The sequence below is a fragment of the Octopus bimaculoides genome, chromosome 3, assembly GCF_046866305.1.
Source record: "Octopus bimaculoides isolate indiv1 chromosome 3, ASM4686630v1, whole genome shotgun sequence".
NCBI lineage: Eukaryota > Metazoa > Mollusca > Cephalopoda > Octopoda > Octopodidae > Octopus > Octopus bimaculoides.
The window spans coordinates 11,352,735-11,374,513 of record NC_142930.1 but is presented as its reverse complement, the minus strand read 5'-3'; the positions used below and the strand labels follow the sequence as shown (position 1 = coordinate 11,374,513).

The window sequence follows — 21,779 nt, the reverse complement described above, 5'->3', positions numbered from 1 at the left end:
AAGAAGAAGAAGAAGAAGAAGAAGAAGAAGAAGAAGAAGAAGAAGAAGAAGAAGAAGAAGAAGAAGAAGAAGAAGAAGAATATTATTATTATTATTATTATTGAGTGAGAGGACAGTGCATGCCTTCAAAGTGACACCGGGGTAAAATATACGAAGCCCATTATACCCATCATGACTACCTTTCTGATAAGGGTACACCAGGCACATACATCACAACCATATGTGCACGACGTGGTGATCTCATATCAAGATAAAAGTGCATGACCACGCAGGCAGCGCCAAGTTAGAATTTTTTTTGAGGTCGAGTACCCCATCCCGTTCAAAAGGTCTCTGAATAAGGTTTGTTTAATGATGTTGAGTAAGACACTCATGTGTCCAAAGGTGAATTATTCAAACCTCAAAGAATTCCTCTCAACACATGGCTATGATGCTCCCCCACTACTTCTGCTCATGATCAGAGATAGTAGTAGTAGTAGTATGTCGAATTTAACATTAGCAATTTGAAGTATATCGTTGATGAACACAAAAAGGCTAACATATAGATGTAGCGACAGAGATACATTAATTGATTGACAGATAAGCATGCGGAGTGTAGTGTGAATAATTACTTACCGTGTGGTAGTCTTCCGTCTATCCAAAAAGAAACAAAAATCATAATATTATATATTCAAAACTGATTCATTACAGCTAAAGATTACAGCAAGAATTACATCAACTAATTGGAAAATGTATCAGAGCAATCTGGGGCACCAAAACCCACGTTTCTAAGAATTATTATACGTACGTCCTTTACTGTTCGCATGATCCAAATTCTTCACATCAAGAATCTTATAAGACAAATACAAAAACGGAATTATGTATATATATATATATATATTGGAGGCGCAATGGCCCATTGTTAGGCAGCGGACTCGCGGTCATAGGATCGCGGTTTCGATTCTCAGACCGGGCGTTGTGGATGTTTATTGAGCGAAAACACCTAAAGCTCTACGAGGCTCCGGCAGGGGATGGTGGCGAACCCTGCTGTATTCTTTCACCACAACTTTCTCTCACTCTTACGTCCTGTTTCTGTTTTGCCTCTAATTCAAAGGGTCAGCCTTGTCACACTGTGTCACGCTGAATATCCCCGAGATCTACATTAAGGGTACACGTGTCTGTGGAGTGCTCAGCCACTTGCACTTTAATTTCACGAGCAGGCTGTTCCCTTGATCGGATCAACTGGAACCCTCGTCATCGTAAGCGACGGAGTGCCAACGACCAATATATATATATATATATATATATATATATATATATATATGTCCAGTGTACTCCGTGGGTAGGAGAGGTGCAGCCGGGAGAGTGTAGAGTTAAGAATAAAAAAATCCAGAATGAATAAATCCAGAATGAAAGAAGGTAGAATCCAGAATTTCGTGTTTGATGAGTAGAGACAGGATTAGCTGGTGCGACCACGTGAGCGTGTATTATATATGGGAGAATTTACGAAAAACACAACAGACGAAGACAGGTGGTGTAAACAACAAATAGATGTATTAGTTTAACGCTCGGGAATAGAGAAAGTCTTTGACGTTTCGAGCTACGCTCTTCAACTGAAGGAACACAGAAAGAAATAAGGAGAGAAACAAGGAGAAAAAAATATAAATGTAGTGGTCAGCGATCTATCAGTTGAAGAGCGTAGCTGGAAACGGCAAAAACTTTCTCTAATCCCGAGCGTTAAACTAATACATCCATTTTTTGTTTGCACCACCTGCCTTCGTCTGTTGTTTTTTTCGTAAATACTCCCATATATATATATATATATATATATATATATATATATATATATATATATATATATATATATATATATATATATAGTTTTAGGCTAAAGAGCCAAGGTTCATGAACTCATCGATGAAAATCCACTGTCACGTATAGAAATATTAATAAGTGAAAGCACAATAAATAAGTATAATATAATACAAAGTAAATATCATAAGAGAAGAGGAAGAAGAAGAAGAAGAAGAAGAAGAAGAAGAAGAAGAAGAAGAAGAAGAAGAAGAAGAAGAAGAAGAAGAAGAAGAAGAAGAAGAAGAAGAAGAAGAAGAATATTATTATTATTATTATTATTGAGTGAGAGGACAGTGCATGCCTTCAAAGTGACACCGGGGTAAAATATACGAAGCCCATTATACCCATCATGACTACCTTTCTGATAAGGGTACACCAGGCACATACATCACAACCATATGTGCACGACGTGGTGATCTCATATCAAGATAAAAGTGCATGACCACGCAGGCAGCGCCAAGTTAGAATTTTTTTTGAGGTCGAGTACCCCATCCCGTTCAAAAGGTCTCTGAATAAGGTTTGTTTAATGATGTTGAGTAAGACACTCATGTGTCCAAAGGTGAATTATTCAAACCTCAAAGAATTCCTCTCAACACATGGCTATGATGCTCCCCCACTACTTCTGCTCATGATCAGAGATAGTAGTAGTAGTAGTATGTCGAATTTAACATTAGCAATTTGAAGTATATCGTTGATGAACACAAAAAGGCTAACATATAGATGTAGCGACAGAGATACATTAATTGATTGACAGATAAGCATGCGGAGTGTAGTGTGAATAATTACTTACCGTGTGGTAGTCTTCCGTCTATCCAAAAAGAAACAAAAATCATAATATTATATATTCAAAACTGATTCATTACAGCTAAAGATTACAGCAAGAATTACATCAACTAATTGGAAAATGTATCAGAGCAATCTGGGGCACCAAAACCCACGTTTCTAAGAATTATTATACGTACGTCCTTTACTGTTCGCATGATCCAAATTCTTCACATCAAGAATCTTATAAGACAAATACAAAAACGGAATTATGTATATATATATATATATATTGGAGGCGCAATGGCCCATTGTTAGGCAGCGGACTCGCGGTCATAGGATCGCGGTTTCGATTCTCAGACCGGGCGTTGTGGATGTTTATTGAGCGAAAACACCTAAAGCTCTACGAGGCTCCGGCAGGGGATGGTGGCGAACCCTGCTGTATTCTTTCACCACAACTTTCTCTCACTCTTACGTCCTGTTTCTGTTTTGCCTCTAATTCAAAGGGTCAGCCTTGTCACACTGTGTCACGCTGAATATCCCCGAGATCTACGTTATGTGTTCACGTGTCTGGGGAGTGCTCAGCTACTTGCAAGCTAATTTCACGAGCAGGCTGTTCCCTTGATCGGATCAACTGGAACCCTCGTCATCGTAAGCGACGGAGTGCCAACGACCAATATATATATATATATATATATATATATATATATATATATATATATATATATATATATATATATATATGTCCAGTGTACTCCGTGGGTAGGAGAGGTGCAGCCGGGAGAGTGTAGAGTTAAGAATAAAAAAATCCAGAATGAATAAATCCAGAATGAAAGAAGGTAGAATCCAGAATTTCGTGTTTGATGAGTAGAGACAGGATTAGCTGGTGCGACCACGTGAGCGTGTATTATATATGGGAGAATTTACGAAAAACACAACAGACGAAGACAGGTGGTGTAAACAACAAATAGATGTATTAGTTTAACGCTCGGGAATAGAGAAAGTCTTTGACGTTTCGAGCTACGCTCTTCAACTGAAGGAACACAGAAAGAAATAAGGAGAGAAACAAGGAGAAAAAAATATAAATGTAGTGGTCAGCGATCTATCAGTTGAAGAGCGTAGCTCGAAACGGCAAAAACTTTCTCTAATCCCGAGCGTTAAACTAATACATCCATTTTTTGTTTGCACCACCTGCCTTCGTCTGTTGTTTTTTTCGTAAATACTCCCATATATATATATATATATATATATATATATATATATATATATATATATATATATATATATATATATATATATATATATATATATAGTTTTAGGCTAAAGAGCCAAGGTTCATGAACTCATCGATGAAAATCCACTGTCACGTATAGAAATATTAATAAGTGAAAGCACAATAAATAAGTATAATATAATACAAAGTAAATATCATAAGAGAAGAGGAAGAAGAAGAAGAAGAAGAAGAAGAAGAAGAAGAAGAAGAAGAAGAAGAAGAAGAAGAAGAAGAAGAAGAAGAAGAAGAAGAAGAAGAAGAAGAAGAATATTATTATTATTATTATTATTGAGTGAGAGGACAGTGCATGCCTTCAAAGTGACACCGGGGTAAAATATACGAAGCCCATTATACCCATCATGACTACCTTTCTGATAAGGGTACACCAGGCACATACATCACAACCATATGTGCGCGACGTGGTGATCTCATATCAAGATAAAAGTGCATGACCACGCAGGCAGCGCCAAGTTAGAATTTTTTTTTAGGTCGAGTACCCCATCCCGTTTAAAAGGTCTCTGAATAAGGTTTGTTTAATGATGTTGAGTAAGACACTCATGTGTCCAAAGGTGAATTATTCAAACCTCAAAGAATTCCTCTCAACACATGGCTATGATGCTCCACCACTACTTCTGCTCATGATCAGAGATAGTAGTAGTAGTAGTATGTCGAATTTAACATTAGCAATTTGAAGTATATCGTTGATGAACACAAAAAGGCTAACATATAGATGTAGCGACAGAGATACATTAATTGATTGACAGATAAGCATGCGGAGTGTAGTGTGAAAAATTACTTACCATGTGGTAGTCTTCCGTCTATCCAAAAAGAAACAAAAATCATAATATTATATATTCATAACTGATTCATTACAGCTAAAGATTGCAGCAAGAATTACATCAACTAATTGGAAAATGTATCAGAGCAATCTGGGGCACCAAAACCCACGTTTCTAAGAATTATTATACGTACGTCCTTTACTGTTCGCATGATCCAAATTCTTCACATCAAGAATCTTATAAGACAAATACAAAAACGGAATTATGTATATATATATATATATATTGGAGGCGCAATGGCCCATTGTTAGGCAGCGGACTCGCGGTCATAGGATCGCGGTTTCGATTCTCAGACCGGGCGTTGTGGATGTTTATTGAGCGAAAACACCTAAAGCTCTACGAGGCTCCGGCAGGGGATGGTGGCGAACCCTGCTGTATTCTTTCACCACAACTTTCTCTCACTCTTACGTCCTGTTTCTGTTTTGCCTCTAATTCAAAGGGTCAGCCTTGTCACACTGTGTCACGCTGAATATCCCCGAGATCTACATTAAGGGTACACGTGTCTGTGGAGTGCTCAGCCACTTGCACTTTAATTTCACGAGCAGGCTGTTCCCTTGATCGGATCAACTGGAACCCTCGTCATCGTAAGCGACGGAGTGTCAACAACCAATATATATATGTATATATATATATATATATATATATATATATATATATATATATATATATATATATATATATATGTCCAGTGTACTCCGTGGGTAGGAGAGGTGCAGCCGGGAGAGTGTAGAGTTAAGAATAAAAAAATCCAGAATGAATAAATCCAGAATGAAAGAAGGTAGAATCCAGAATTTCGTGTTTGATGAGTAGAGACAGGATTAGCTGAAGAAGAAGAAGAATATTATTATTATTATTATTATTGAGTGAGAGGACAGTGCATGCCTTCAAAGTGACACCGGGGTAAAATATACGAAGCCCATTATACCCATCATGACTACCTTTCTGATAAGGGTACACCAGGCACATACATCACAACCATATGTGCGCGACGTGGTGATCTCATATCAAGATAAAAGTGCATGACCACGCAGGCAGCGCCAAGTTAGAATTTTTTTTTAGGTCGAGTACCCCATCCCGTTTAAAATGTCTCTGAATAAGGTTTGTTTAATGATGTTGAGTAAGACACTCATGTGTCCAAAGGTGAATTATTCAAACCTCAAAGAATTCCTCTCAACACATGGCTATGATGCTCCCCCACTACTTCTGCTCATGATCAGAGATAGTAGTAGTAGTAGTATGTCGAATTTAACATTAGCAATTTGAAGTATATCGTTGATGAACACAAAAAGGCTAACATATAGATGTAGCGACAGAGATACATTAATTGATTGACAGATAAGCATGCGGAGTGTAGTGTGAAAAATTACTTACCATGTGGTAGTCTTCCGTCTATCCAAAAAGAAACAAAAATCATAATATTATATATTCATAACTGATTCATTACAGCTAAAGATTACAGCAAGAATTACATCAACTAATTGGAAAATGTATCAGAGCAATCTGGGGCACCAAAACCCACGTTTCTAAGAATTATTATACGTACGTCCTTTACTGTTCGCATGATCCAAATTCTTCACATCAAGAATCTTATAAGACAAATACAAAAACGGAATTATGTATATATATATATATATATTGGAGGCGCAATGGCCCATTGTTAGGCAGCGGACTCGCGGTCATAGGATCGCGGTTTCGATTCTCAGACCGGGCGTTGTGGATGTTTATTGAGCGAAAACACCTAAAGCTCTACGAGGCTCCGGCAGGGGATGGTGGCGAACCCTGCTGTATTCTTTCACCACAACTTTCTCTCACTCTTACTTCCTGTTTCTGTTTTGCCTCTAATTCAAAGGGTCAGCCTTGTCACACTGTGTCACGCTGAATATCCCCGAGATCTACATTAAGGGTACACGTGTCTGTGGAGTGCTCAGCCACTTGCACTTTAATTTCACGAGCAGGCTGTTCCCTTTGTCGGATCAACTGGAACCCTCGTCATCGTAAGCGACGGAGTGCCAACGACCAATATATATATATATATATATATATATATATATATATATATATATATATATATATATGTCCAGTGTACTCCGTGGGTAGGAGAGGTGCAGCCGGGAGAGTGTAGAGTTAAGAATAAAAAAATCCAGAATGAATAAATCCAGAATGAAAGAAGGTAGAATCCAGAATTTCGTGTTTGATGAGTAGAGACAGGATTAGCTGGTGCGACCACGTGAGCGTGTATTATATATGGGAGAATTTACGAAAAACACAACAGACGAAGACAGGTGGTGTAAAAAACAAATAGATGTATTAGTTTAACGCTCGGGAATAGAGAAAGTCTTTGACGTTTCGAGCTACGCTCTTCAACTGAAGGAACACAGAAAGAAATAAGGAGAGAAACAAGGAGAAAAAAATATAAATGTAGTGGTCAGCGATCTATCAGTTGAAGAGCGTAGCTGGAAACGGCAAAAACTTTCTCTAATCCCGAGCGTTAAACTAATACATCCATTTTTTGTTTGCACCACCTGCCTTCGTCTGTTGTTTTTTTCGTAAATACTCCCATATATATATATATATATATATATATATATATATATATATATATATATATATATATATATGTATATATATATATATATATATATATATATATATAGTTTTAGGCTAAAGAGCCAAGGTTCATGAACTCATCGATGAAAATCCACTGTCACGTATAGAAATATTAATAAGTGAAAGCACAATAAATAAGTATAATATAATACAAAGTAAATATCATAAGAGAAGAGGAAGAAGAAGAAGAAGAAGAAGAAGAAGAAGAAGAAGAAGAAGAAGAAGAAGAAGAAGAAGAAGAAGAAGAAGAAGAAGAAGAAGAAGAAGAAGAAGAAGAAGAAGAAGAAGAAGAAGAAGAATATTATTATTATTATTATTATTGAGTGAGAGGACAGTGCATGCCTTCAAAGTGACACCGGGGTAAAATATACGAAGCCCATTATACCCATCATGACTACCTTTCTGATAAGGGTACACCAGGCACATACATCACAACCATATGTGCACGACGTGGTGATCTCATATCAAGATAAAAGTGCATGACCACGCAGGCAGCGCCAAGTTAGAATTTTTTTTGAGGTCGAGTACCCCATCCCGTTCAAAAGGTCTCTGAATAAGGTTTGTTTAATGATGTTGAGTAAGACACTCATGTGTCCAAAGGTGAATTATTCAAACCTCAAAGAATTCCTCTCAACACATGGCTATGATGCTCCCCCACTACTTCTGCTCATGATCAGAGATAGTAGTAGTAGTAGTATGTCGAATTTAACATTAGCAATTTGAAGTATATCGTTGATGAACACAAAAAGGCTAACATATAGATGTAGCGACAGAGATACATTAATTGATTGACAGATAAGCATGCGGAGTGTAGTGTGAATAATTACTTACCGTGTGGTAGTCTTCCGTCTATCCAAAAAGAAACAAAAATCATAATATTATATATTCAAAACTGATTCATTACAGCTAAAGATTACAGCAAGAATTACATCAACTAATTGGAAAATGTATCAGAGCAATCTGGGGCACCAAAACCCACGTTTCTAAGAATTATTATACGTACGTCCTTTACTGTTCGCATGATCCAAATTCTTCACATCAAGAATCTTATAAGACAAATACAAAAACGGAATTATGTATATATATATATATATATTGGAGGCGCAATGGCCCATTGTTAGGCAGCGGACTCGCGGTCATAGGATCGCGGTTTCGATTCTCAGACCGGGCGTTGTGGATGTTTATTGAGCGAAAACACCTAAAGCTCTACGAGGCTCCGGCAGGGGATGGTGGCGAACCCTGCTGTATTCTTTCACCACAACTTTCTCTCACTCTTACGTCCTGTTTCTGTTTTGCCTCTAATTCAAAGGGTCAGCCTTGTCACACTGTGTCACGCTGAATATCCCCGAGATCTACGTTATGTGTTCACGTGTCTGGGGAGTGCTCAGCCACTTGCAAGCTAATTTCACGAGCAGGCTGTTCCCTTGATCGGATCAACTGGAACCCTCGTCATCGTAAGCGACGGAGTGCCAACGACCAATATATATATATATATATATATATATATATATATATATATATATATATATATATAATGTCCAGTGTACTCCGTGGGTAGGAGAGGTGCAGCCGGGAGAGTGTAGAGTTAAGAATAAAAAAATCCAGAATGAATAAATCCAGAATGAAAGAAGGTAGAATCCAGAATTTCGTGTTTGATGAGTAGAGACAGGATTAGCTGGTGCGACCACGTGAGCGTGTATTATATATGGGAGAATTTACGAAAAACACAACAGACGAAGACAGGTGGTGTAAACAACAAATAGATGTATTAGTTTAACGCTCGGGAATAGAGAAAGTCTTTGACGTTTCGAGCTACGCTCTTCAACTGAAGGAACACAGAAAGAAATAAGGAGAGAAACAAGGAGAAAAATATATAAATGTAGTGGTCAGCGATCTATCAGTTGAAGAGCGTAGCTGGAAACGGCAAAAACTTTCTCTAATCCCGAGCGTTAAACTAATACATCCATTTTTTGTTTGCACCACCTGCCTTCGTCTGTTGTTTTTTTCGTAAATACTCCCATATATATATATATATATATATATATATATATATATATATATATATATATATAGTTTTAGGCTAAAGAGCCAAGGTTCATGAACTCATCGATGAAAATCCACTGTCACGTATAGAAATATTAATAAGTGAAAGCACAATAAATAAGTATAATATAATACAAAGTAAATATCATAAGAGAAGAGGAAGAAGAAGAAGAAGAAGAAGAAGAAGAAGAAGAAGAAGAAGAAGAAGAAGAAGAAGAAGAAGAAGAAGAAGAAGAAGAAGAAGAAGAAGAAGAAGAAGAATATTATTATTATTATTATTATTGAGTGAGAGGACAGTGCATGCCTTCAAAGTGACACCGGGGTAAAATATACGAAGCCCATTATACCCATCATGACTACCTTTCTGATAAGGGTACACCAGGCACATACATCACAACCATATGTGCGCGACGTGGTGATCTCATATCAAGATAAAAGTGCATGACCACGCAGGCAGCGCCAAGTTAGAATTTTTTTTGAGGTCGAGTAGACCATCCCGTTCAAAAGGTCTCTGAATAAGGTTTGTTTAATGATGTTGAGTAAGACACTCATGTGTCCAAAGGTGAATTATTCAAACCTCAAAGAATTCCTCTCAACACATGGCTATGATGCTCCCCCACTACTTCTGCTCATGATCAGAGATAGTAGTAGTAGTAGTATGTCGAATTTAACATTAGCAATTTGAAGTATATCGTTGATGAACACAAAAAGGCTAACATATAGATGTAGCGACAGAGATACATTAATTGATTGACAGATAAGCATGCGGAGTGTAGTGTGAAAAATTACTTACCGTGTGGTAGTCTTCCGTCTATCCAAAAAGAAACAAAAATCATAATATTATATATTCAAAACTGATTCATTACAGCTAAAGATTACAGCAAGAATTACATCAACTAATTGGAAAATGTATCAGAGCAATCTGGGGCACCAAAACCCACGTTTCTAAGAATTATTATACGTACGTCCTTTACTGTTCGCATGATCCAAATTCTTCACATCAAGAATCTTATAAGACAAATACAAAAACGGAATTATGTATATATATATATATATATTGGAGGCGCAATGGCCCATTGTTAGGCAGCGGACTCGCGGTCATAGGATCGCGGTTTCGATTCTCAGACCGGGCGTTGTGGATGTTTATTGAGCGAAAACACCTAAAGCTCTACGAGGCTCCGGCAGGGGATGGTGGCGAACCCTGCTGTATTCTTTCACCACAACTTTCTCTCACTCTTACGTCCTGTTTCTGTTTTGCCTCTAATTCAAAGGGTCAGCCTTGTCACACTGTGTCACGCTGAATATCCCCGAGATCTACGTTAAGGGTACACGTGTCTGTGGAGTGCTCAGTCACTTGCACTTTAATTTCACGAGCAGGCTGTTCCCTTGATCGGATCAACTGGAACCCTCGTCGTCGTAAGCGACGGAGTGTCAACAACCAATATATATATATATATATATATATATATATATATATATATATATATATATATATATGTCCAGTGTACTCCGTGGGTAGGAGAGGTGCAGCCGGGAGAGTGTAGAGTTAAGAATAAAAAAATCCAGAATGAATAAATCCAGAATGAAAGAAGGTAGAATCCAGAATTTCGTGTTTGATGAGTAGAGACAGGATTAGCTGGTGCGACCACGTGAGCGTGTATTATATATGGGAGAATTTACGAAAAACACAACAGACGAAGACAGGTGGTGTAAACAACAAATAGATGTATTAGTTTAACGCTCGGGAATAGAGAAAGTCTTTGACGTTTCGAGCTACGCTCTTCAACTGAAGGAACACAGAAAGAAATAAGGAGAGAAACAAGGAGAAAAAAATATAAATGTAGTGGTCAGCGATCTATCAGTTGAAGAGCGTAGCTCGAAACGGCAAAAACTTTCTCTAATCCCGAGCGTTAAACTAATACATCCATTTTTTGTTTGCACCACCTGCCTTCGTCTGTTGTTTTTTTCGTAAATACTCCCATATATATATATATATATATATATATATATATATATATATATATATATATATAGTTTTAGGCTAAAGAGCCAAGGTTCATGAACTCATCGATGAAAATCCACTGTCACGTATAGAAATATTAATAAGTGAAAGCACAATAAATAAGTATAATATAATACAAAGTAAATATCATAAGAGAAGAGGAAGAAGAAGAAGAAGAAGAAGAAGAAGAAGAAGAAGAAGAAGAAGAAGAAGAAGAAGAAGAAGAAGAAGAAGAAGAAGAAGAAGAAGAAGAAGAAGAATATTATTATTATTATTATTATTGAGTGAGAGGACAGTGCATGCCTTCAAAGTGACACCGGGGTAAAATATACGAAGCCCATTATACCCATCATGACTACCTTTCTGATAAGGGTACACCAGGCACATACATCACAACCATATGTGCGCGACGTGGTGATCTCATATCAAGATAAAAGTGCATGACCACGCAGGCAGCGCCAAGTTAGAATTTTTTTTGAGGTCGAGTACCCCATCCCGTTTAAAAGGTCTCTGAATAAGGTTTGTTTAATGATGTTGAGTAAGACACTCATGTGTCCAAAGGTGAATTATTCAAACCTCAAAGAATTCCTCTCAACACATGGCTATGATGCTCCCCCACTACTTCTGCTCATGATCAGAGATAGTAGTAGTAGTAGTATGTCGAATTTAACATTAGCAATTTGAAGTATATCGTTGATGAACACAAAAAGGCTAACATATAGATGTAGCGACAGAGATACATTAATTGATTGACAGATAAGCATGCGGAGTGTAGTGTGAAAAATTACTTACCATGTGGTAGTCTTCCGTCTATCCAAAAAGAAATAAAAATCATAATATTTTATATTCAAAACTGATTCATTACAGCTAAAGATTACAGCAAGAATTACATCAACTAATTGGAAAATGTATCAGAGCAATCTGGGGCACCAAAACCCACGTTTCTAAGAATTATTATACGTACGTCCTTTACTGTTCGCATGATCCAAATTCTTCACATCAAGAATCTTATAAGACAAATACAAAAACGGAATTATGTATATATATATATATATATTGGAGGCGCAATGGCCCATTGTTAGGCAGCGGACTCGCGGTCATAGGATCGCGGTTTCGATTCTCAGACCGGGCGTTGTGGATGTTTATTGAGCGAAAACACCTAAAGCTCTACGAGGCTCCGGCAGGGGATGGTGGCGAACCCTGCTGTATTCTTTCACCACAACATTCTCTCACTCTTACGTCCTGTTTCTGTTTTGCCTCTAATTCAAAGGGTCAGCCTTGTCACACTGTGTCACGCTGAATATCCCCGAGATCTACGTTAAGGGTACACGTGTCTGTGGAGTGCTCAGTCACTTGCACTTTAATTTCACGAGCAGGCTGTTCCCTTGGTCGGATCAACTGGAACCCTCGTCGTCGTAAGCGACGGAGTGTCAACAACCAATATATATATGTATATATATATATATATATATATATATATATATATATATATATATATATATATATATATGTCCAGTGTACTCCGTGGGTAGGAGAGGTGCAGCCGGGAGAGTGTAGAGTTAAGAATTAAAAAATCCAGAATGAATAAATCCAGAATGAAAGAAGGTAGAATCCAGAATTTCGTGTTTGATGAGTAGAGAGACAGGATTAGCTGGTGCGACCACGTGAGCGTGTATTATATATGGGAGAATTTACGAAAAACACAACAGACGAAGACAGGTGGTGTAAAAAACAAATAGATGTATTAGTTTAACGCTCGGGAATAGAGAAAGTCTTTGACGTTTCGAGCTACGCTCTTCAACTGAAGGAACACAGAAAGAAATAAGGAGAGAAACAAGGAGAAAAAAATATAAATGTAGTGGTCAGCGATCTATCAGTTGAAGAGCGTAGCTGGAAACGGCAAAAACTTTCTCTAATCCCGAGCGTTAAACTAATACATCCATTTTTTGTTTGCACCACCTGCCTTCGTCTGTTGTTTTTTTCGTAAATACTCCCATATATATATATATATATATATATATATATATATATATATATATATATATATATAGTTTTAGGCTAAAGAGCCAAGGTTCATGAACTCATCGATGAAAATCCACTGTCACGTATAGAAATATTAATAAGTGAAAGCACAATAAATAAGTATAATATAATACAAAGTAAATATCATAAGAGAAGAGGAAGAAGAAGAAGAAGAAGAAGAAGAAGAAGAAGAAGAAGAAGAAGAAGAAGAAGAAGAAGAAGAAGAAGAAGAAGAAGAAGAAGAAGAAGAAGAAGAATATTATTATTATTATTATTATTGAGTGAGAGGACAGTGCATGCCTTCAAAGTGACACCGGGGTAAAATATACGAAGCCCATTATACCCATCATGACTACCTTTCTGATAAGGGTACACCAGGCACATACATCACAACCATATGTGCACGACGTGGTGATCTCATATCAAGATAAAAGTGCATGACCACGCAGGCAGCGCCAAGTTAGAATTTTTTTTGAGGTCGAGTACCCCATCCCGTTCAAAAGGTCTCTGAATAAGGTTTGTTTAATGATGTTGAGTAAGACACTCATGTGTCCAAAGGTGAATTATTCAAACCTCAAAGAATTCCTCTCAACACATGGCTATGATGCTCCCCCACTACTTCTGCTCATGATCAGAGATAGTAGTAGTAGTAGTATGTCGAATTTAACATTAGCAATTTGAAGTATATCGTTGATGAACACAAAAAGGCTAACATATAGATGTAGCGACAGAGATACATTAATTGATTGACAGATAAGCATGCGGAGTGTAGTGTGAAAAATTACTTACCGTGTGGTAGTCTTCCGTCTATCCAAAAAGAAACAAAAATCATAATATTATATATTCAAAACTGATTCATTACAGCTAAAGATTACAGCAAGAATTACATCAACTAATTGGAAAATGTATCAGAGCAATCTGGGGCACCAAAACCCACGTTTCTAAGAATTATTATACGTACGTCCTTTACTGTTCGCATGATCCAAATTCTTCACATCAAGAATCTTATAAGACAAATACAAAAACGGAATTATGTATATATATATATATATATTGGAGGCGCAATGGCCCATTGTTAGGCAGCGGACTCGCGGTCATAGGATCGCGGTTTCGATTCTCAGACCGGGCGTTGTGGATGTTTATTGAGCGAAAACACCTAAAGCTCTACGAGGCTCCGGCAGGGGATGGTGGCGAACCCTGCTGTATTCTTTCACCACAACTTTCTCTCACTCTTACGTCCTGTTTCTGTTTTGCCTCTAATTCAAAGGGTCAGCCTTGTCACACTGTGTCACGCTGAATATCCCCGAGATCTACGTTAAGGGTACACGTGTCTGTGGAGTGCTCAGTCACTTGCACTTTAATTTCACGAGCATTTAATTTCACGAGCAGGCTGTTCCCTTGGTCGGATCAACTGGAACCCTCGTCGTCGTAAGCGACGGAGTGTCAACAACCAATATATATATGTATATATATATATATATATATATATATATATATATATATATATATATATATATATATATGTCCAGTGTACTCCGTGGGTAGGAGAGGTGCAGCCGGGAGAGTGTAGAGTTAAGAATTAAAAAATCCAGAATGAATAAATCCAGAATGAAAGAAGGTAGAATCCAGAATTTCGTGTTTGATGAGTAGAGACAGGATTAGCTGGTGCGACCACGTGAGCGTGTATTATATATGGGAGAATTTACGAAAAACACAACAGACGAAGACAGGTGGTGTAAAAAACAAATAGATGTATTAGTTTAACGCTCGGGAATAGAGAAAGTCTTTGACGTTTCGAGCTACGCTCTTCAACTGAAGGAACACAGAAAGAAATAAGGAGAGAAACAAGGAGAAAAAAATATAAATGTAGTGGTCAGCGATCTATCAGTTGAAGAGCGTAGCTGGAAACGGCAAAAACTTTCTCTAATCCCGAGCGTTAAACTAATACATCCATTTTTTGTTTGCACCACCTGCCTTCGTCTGTTGTTTTTTTCGTAAATACTCCCATATATATATATATATATATATATATATATATATATATATATAGTTTTAGGCTAAAGAGCCAAGGTTCATGAACTCATCGATGAAAATCCACTGTCACGTATAGAAATATTAATAAGTGAAAGCACAATAAATAAGTATAATATAATACAAAGTAAATATCATAAGAGAAGAGGAAGAAGAAGAAGAAGAAGAAGAAGAAGAAGAAGAAGAAGAAGAAGAAGAAGAAGAAGAAGAAGAAGAAGAAGAAGAAGAAGAAGAAGAATATTATTATTATTATTATTATTGAGTGAGAGGACAGTGCATGCCTTCAAAGTGACACCGGGGTAAAATATACGAAGCCCATTATACCCATCATGACTACCTTTCTGATAAGGGTACACCAGGCACATACATCACAACCATATGTGCACGACGTGGTGATCTCATATCAAGATAAAAGTGCATGACCACGCAGGCAGCGCCAAGTTAGAATTTTTTTTGAGGTCGAGTACCCCATCCCGTTCAAAAGGTCTCTGAATAAGGTTTGTTTAATGATGTTGAGTAAGACACTCATGTGTCCAAAGGTGAATTATTCAAACCTCAAAGAATTCCTCTCAACACATGGCTATGATGCTCCCCCACTACTTCTGCTCATGATCAGAGATAGTAGTAGTAGTAGTATGTCGAATTTAACATTAGCAATTTGAAGTATATCGTTGATGAACACAAAAAGGCTAACATGCGACAGAGATACATTAATTGATTGACAGATAAGCATGCGGAGTGTAGTGTGAATAATTACTTACCGTGTGGTAGTCTTCCGTCTATCCAAAAAGAAACAAAAATCATAATATTATATATTCAAAACTGATTCATTACAGCTAAAGATTACAGCAAGAATTACATCAACTAATTGGAAAATGTATCAGAGCAATCTGGGGCACCAAAACCCACGTTTCTAAGAATTATTATACGTACGTCCTTTACTGTTCGCATGATCCAAATTCTTCACATCAAGAATCTTATAAGACAAATACAAAAACGGAATTATGTATATATATATATATATATTGGAGGCGCAATGGCCCATTGTTAGGCAGCGGACTCGCGGTCATAGGATCGCGGTTTCGATTCTCAGACCGGGCGTTGTGGATGTTTATTGAGCGAAAACACCTAAAGCTCTACGAGGCTCCGGCAGGGGATGGTGGCGAACCCTGCTGTATTCTTTCACCACAACTTTCTCTCACTCTTACGTCCTGTTTCTGTTTTGCCTCTAATTCAAAGGGTCAGCCTTGTCACACTGTGTCACGCTGAATATCCTCGAGATCTACGTTAAGGGTACACGTGTCTGTGGAGTGCTCAGTCACTTGCACTTTAATTTCACGAGCAGGCTGTTCCCTTGGTCGGATCAACTGGAACCCTCGTCGTCGTAAGCGACGGAGTGTCAACAACCAATATATATATGTATATATATATATATATATATATATATATATATATATATATATATATATATATATATATATGTCCAGTGTACTCCGTGGGTAGGAGAGGTGCAGCCGGGAGAGTGTAGAGTTAAGAATTAAAAAATCCAGAATGAATAAATCCAGAATGAAAGAAGGTAGAATCCAGAATTTCGTGTTTGATGAGTAGAGACAGGATTAGCTGGTGCGACCACGTGAGCGTGTATTATATATGGGAGAATTTACGAAAAACACAACAGACGAAGACAGGTGGTGTAAAAAACAAATAGATGTATTAGTTTAACGCTCGGGAATAGAGAAAGTCTTTGACGTTTCGAGCTACGCTCTTCAACTGAAGGAACACAGAAAGAAATAAGGAGAGAAACAAGGAGAAAAAAATATAAATGTAGTGGTCAGCGATCTATCAGTTGAAGAGCGTAGCTGGAAACGGCAAAAACTTTCTCTAATCCCGAGCGTTAAACTAATACATCCATTTTTTGTTTGCACCACCTGCCTTCGTCTGTTGTTTTTTTCGTAAATACTCCCATATATATATATATATATATATATATATATATATATATATATATATATATATAGTTTTAGGCTAAAGAGCCAAGGTTCATGAACTCATCGATGAAAATCCACTGTCACGTATAGAAATATTAATAAGTGAAAGCACAATAAATAAGTATAATATAATACAAAGTAAATATCATAAGAGAAGAGGAAGAAGAAGTAGAAGAAGAAGAAGAAGAAGAAGAAGAAGAAGAAGAAGAAGAAGAAGAAGAAGAAGAAGAAGAAGAAGAAGAAGAAGAAGAAGAAGAAGAAGAAGAAGAAGAAGAAGAAGAAGAATATTATTATTATTATTATTATTGAGTGAGAGGAAAGTGCATGCCTTCAAAGTGACACCGGGGTAAAATATACGAAGCCCATTATACCCATCATGACTACCTTTCTGATAAGGGTACACCAGGCACATACATCACAACCATATGTGCACGACGTGGTGATCTCATATCAAGATAAAAGTGCATGACCACGCAGGCAGCGCCAAGTTAGAATTTTTTTTGAGGTCGAGTACCCCATCCCGTTCAAAAGGTCTCTGAATAAGGTTTGTTTAATGATGTTGAGTAAGACACTCATGTGTCCAAAGGTGAATTATTCAAACCTCAAAGAATTCCTCTCAACACATGGCTATGATGCTCCCCCACTACTTCTGCTCATGATCAGAGATAGTAGTAGTAGTAGTATGTCGAATTTAACATTAGCAATTTGAAGTATATCGTTGATGAACACAAAAAGGCTAACATATAGATGTAGCGACAGAGATACATTAATTGATTGACAGATAAGCATGCGGAGTGTAGTGTGAAAAATTACTTACCGTGTGGTAGTCTTCCGTCTATCCAAAAAGAAACAAAAATCATAATATTATATATTCAAAACTGATTCATTACAGCTAAAGATTACAGCAAGAATTACATCAACTAATTGGAAAATGTATCAGAGCAATCTGGGGCACCAAAACCCACGTTTCTAAGAATTATTATACGTACGTCCTTTACTGTTCGCATGATCCAAATTCTTCACATCAAGAATCTTATAAGACAAATACAAAAACGGAATTATGTATATATATATATATATATTGTAGGCGCAATGGCCCATTGTTAGGCAGCGGACTCGCGGTCATAGGATCGCGGTTTCGATTCTCAGACCGGGCGTTGTGGATGTTTATTGAGCGAAAACACCTAAAGCTCTACGAGGCTCCGGCAGGGGATGGTGGCGAACCCTGCTGTATTCTTTCACCACAACTTTCTCTCACTCTTACGTCCTGTTTCTGTTTTGCCTCTAATTCAAAGGGTCAGCCTTGTCACACTGTGTCACGCTGAATATCCCCGAGATCTACGTTATGTGTTCACGTGTCTGGGGAGTGCTCAGCCACTTGCACGTTAATTTCACGAGCAGGCTGTTCCCTTGGTCGGATCAACTGGAACCCTCGTCGTCGTAAGCGACGGAGTGCCAACGACCAATATATATATATATATATATATATGTCCAGTGTACTCCGTGGGTAGGAGAGGTGCAGCCGGGAGAGTGTAGAGTTAAGAATTAAAAAATCCAGAATGACTAAATCCAGAATGAAAGAAGGTAGAATCCAGAATTTCGTGTTTGATGAGTAGAGACAGGATTAGCTGGTGCGACCACGTGAGCGTGTATTATATATGGGAGAATTTACGAAAAACACAACAGACGAAGACAGGTGGTGTAAAAAACAAATAGATGTATTAGTTTAACGCTCGGGAATAGAGAAAGTCTTTGACGTTTCGAGCTACGCTCTTCAACTGAAGGAACACAGAAAGAAATAAGGAGAGAAACAAGGAGAAAAAAATATAAATGTAGTGGTCAGCGATCTATCAGTTGAAGAGCGTAGCTGGAAACGGCAAAAACTTTCTCTAATCCCGAGCGTTAAACTAATACATCCATTTTTTGTTTGCACCACCTGCCTTCGTCTGTTGTTTTTTTCGTAAATACTCCCATATATATATATATATATATATATATATATATATATATATATATATATATATATATATATATATATATATATATATATATATATATATATATATATATACATATAGTTTTAGGCTAAAGAGCCAAGGTTCATGAACTCATCGATGAAAATCCACTGTCACGTATAGAAATATTAATAAGTGAAAGCACAATAAATAAGTATAATATAATACAAAGTAAATATCATAAGAGAAGAGGAAGAAGAAGAAGAAGAAGAAGAAGAAGAAGAAGAAGAAGAAGAAGAAGAAGAAGAAGAAGAAGAAGAAGAAGAAGAAGAAGAAGAAGAAGAAGAAGAAGAAGAAGAAGAAGAAGAAGAAGAAGAAGAAGAAGAAGAATATTATTATTATTATTATTATTGAGTGAGAGGACAGTGCATGCCTTCAAAGTGACACCGGGGTAAAATATACGAAGCCCATTATACCCATCATGACTACCTTTCTGATAAGGGTACACCAGGCACATACATCACAACCATATGTGCGCGACGTGGTGATCTCATATCAAGATAAAAGTGCATGACCACGCAGGCAGCGCCAAGTTAGAATTTTTTTGAGGTCGAGTACCCCATCCCGTTCAAAAGGTCTCTGAATAAGGTTTGTTTAATGATGTTGAGTAAGACACTCATGTGTCCAAAGGTGAATTATTCAAACCTCAAAGAATTCCTCTCAACACATGGCTATGATGCTCCCCCACTACTTCTGCTCATGATCAGAGATAGTAGTAGTAGTAGTATGTCGAATTTAACATTAGCAATTTGAAGTATATCGTTGATGAACACAAAAAGGCTAACATATAGATGTAGCGACAGAGATACATTAATTGATTGACAGATAAGCATGCGGAGTGTAGTGTGAATAATTACTTACCGTGTGGTAGTCTTCCGTCTATCCAAAAAGAAACAAAAATCATAATATTATATATTCAAAACTGATTCATTACAGCTAAAGATTACAGCAAGAATTACATCAACTAATTGGAAAATGTATCAGAGCAATCTGGGGCACCAAAACCCACGTTTCTAAGAATTATTATACGTACGTCCTTTACTGTTCGCATGATCCAAATTCTTCACATCAAGAATCTTATAAGACAAATACAAAAACGGAATTATGTATATATATATATATATATTGGAGGCGCAATGGCTCATTGTTAGGCAGCGGACTCCAGTGTACTCCGTGGGTAGGTGAGGTGCAGCTGGGACAGTGTAGAGTTAAGAATAAAAAAATCCAGAATGAATAAATCCAGAATGAAAGAAGGTAGAATCCAGAATTTCGTGTTTGATGAGTAGAGACAGGATTAGCTGGTGCGACCACGTGAGCGTGTATTATATATGGGAGAATTTACGAAAAACACAACAGACGAAGACAGGTGGTGTAAACAACAAATAGATGTATTAGTTTAACGCTCGGGAATAGAGAAAGTCTTTGACGTTTCGAGCTACGCTCTTCAACTGAAAGAACACAGAAAGAAATAAGGAGAGAAACAAAAAATGGATGTATTAGTTTAACGCTCGGGAATAGAGAAAGTCTTTGACGTTTCGAGCTACGCTCTTCAACTGAAAGAACACAGAAAGAAATAAGGAGAGAAACAAGGAGAAAAAAAAATATAAATGTAGTGGTCAGCGATCTATCAGTTGAAGAGCGTAGCTCGAAACGGCAAAGACTTTATCTAATCCCGAGCGTTAAACTAATACATCCATTTTTTGTTTGCACCATCTGCCTTCGTCTGTTGTTTTTTTCGTAAATTCTTCTACATATATATATATATATATATATATATATATATATATATATATATATATATATATATAGAGAGAGAGAGAGAGAGAGAGAGAGAGAGAGAGAGAGAGAGAGAGAGTTTTAGGGAAAAGAACCAAGGTTCATGAACTCATTGATTAAAATCTACTGTCACATGTAGAAAAATTAATAAGTGAAAGCACAATAAATAAGTATAATATAATACAAAGTAAATATCATAAGAGAAGAGGAAGAAGAAGAAGAAGAAGAAGAGGAAGAAGAAGAAGAAGAAGAAGAAGAAGAAGAAGAAGAAGAAGAAGAAGAAGAAGAAGAAGAACAAGAACAAGAACAAGAACAAGAACAAGAACAAGAACAAGAAGAATATTATTATTATTATTATTATTATTATTATTATTATTATTATTATTATTTTTGAGTGAGAGAACAGTGCATGCCTTCAAAGTGACACCGGGGTAAAATATACGAAGCCCATTATACCCATCATGACTACCTTTCTGATAAGGGTACACCAGGCACATACATCTCAACCATATGTGCGCGACGTGGTGATCTCATATCAAGATAAAAGTGCATGACCACGCAGGCAGCGCCAAGTTAGAATTTTTTTTCAGG

General features: G+C 37.1%; 1 protein-coding gene across 50 annotated transcripts in view; it reads right to left on the bottom strand.

The window, feature by feature from the left end:
* LOC149136455 (uncharacterized) overlaps positions 1-21,779 on the bottom strand; it is a 72,578-nt gene that overhangs the window by 24,588 nt on the left and 26,211 nt on the right. For 5 of the 50 annotated variants that reach the window (XM_089348582.1, XM_089348588.1, XM_089348599.1 and 2 more), the window contains exons 4-13: positions 20,274-20,291; positions 16,171-16,188; positions 14,168-14,185; positions 12,149-12,166; positions 10,148-10,165; positions 8,143-8,160; positions 6,076-6,093; positions 4,666-4,683; positions 2,621-2,638; positions 613-630 (exon numbers count right to left, since the gene is read on the bottom strand). In XM_089348582.1, the coding sequence (XP_089204708.1) occupies positions 613-630; positions 2,621-2,638; positions 4,666-4,683; positions 6,076-6,093; positions 8,143-8,160; positions 10,148-10,165; positions 12,149-12,166; positions 14,168-14,185; positions 16,171-16,188; positions 20,274-20,291 (180 nt within the window). The remainder of the gene's footprint in view (positions 1-612; positions 631-2,620; positions 2,639-4,665; positions 4,684-6,075; positions 6,094-8,142; positions 8,161-10,147; positions 10,166-12,148; positions 12,167-14,167; positions 14,186-16,170; positions 16,189-20,273; positions 20,292-21,779) is intronic. The other 45 variants (XM_089348600.1, XM_089348612.1, XM_089348625.1 and 42 more) reach the window with 34 other exon arrangements.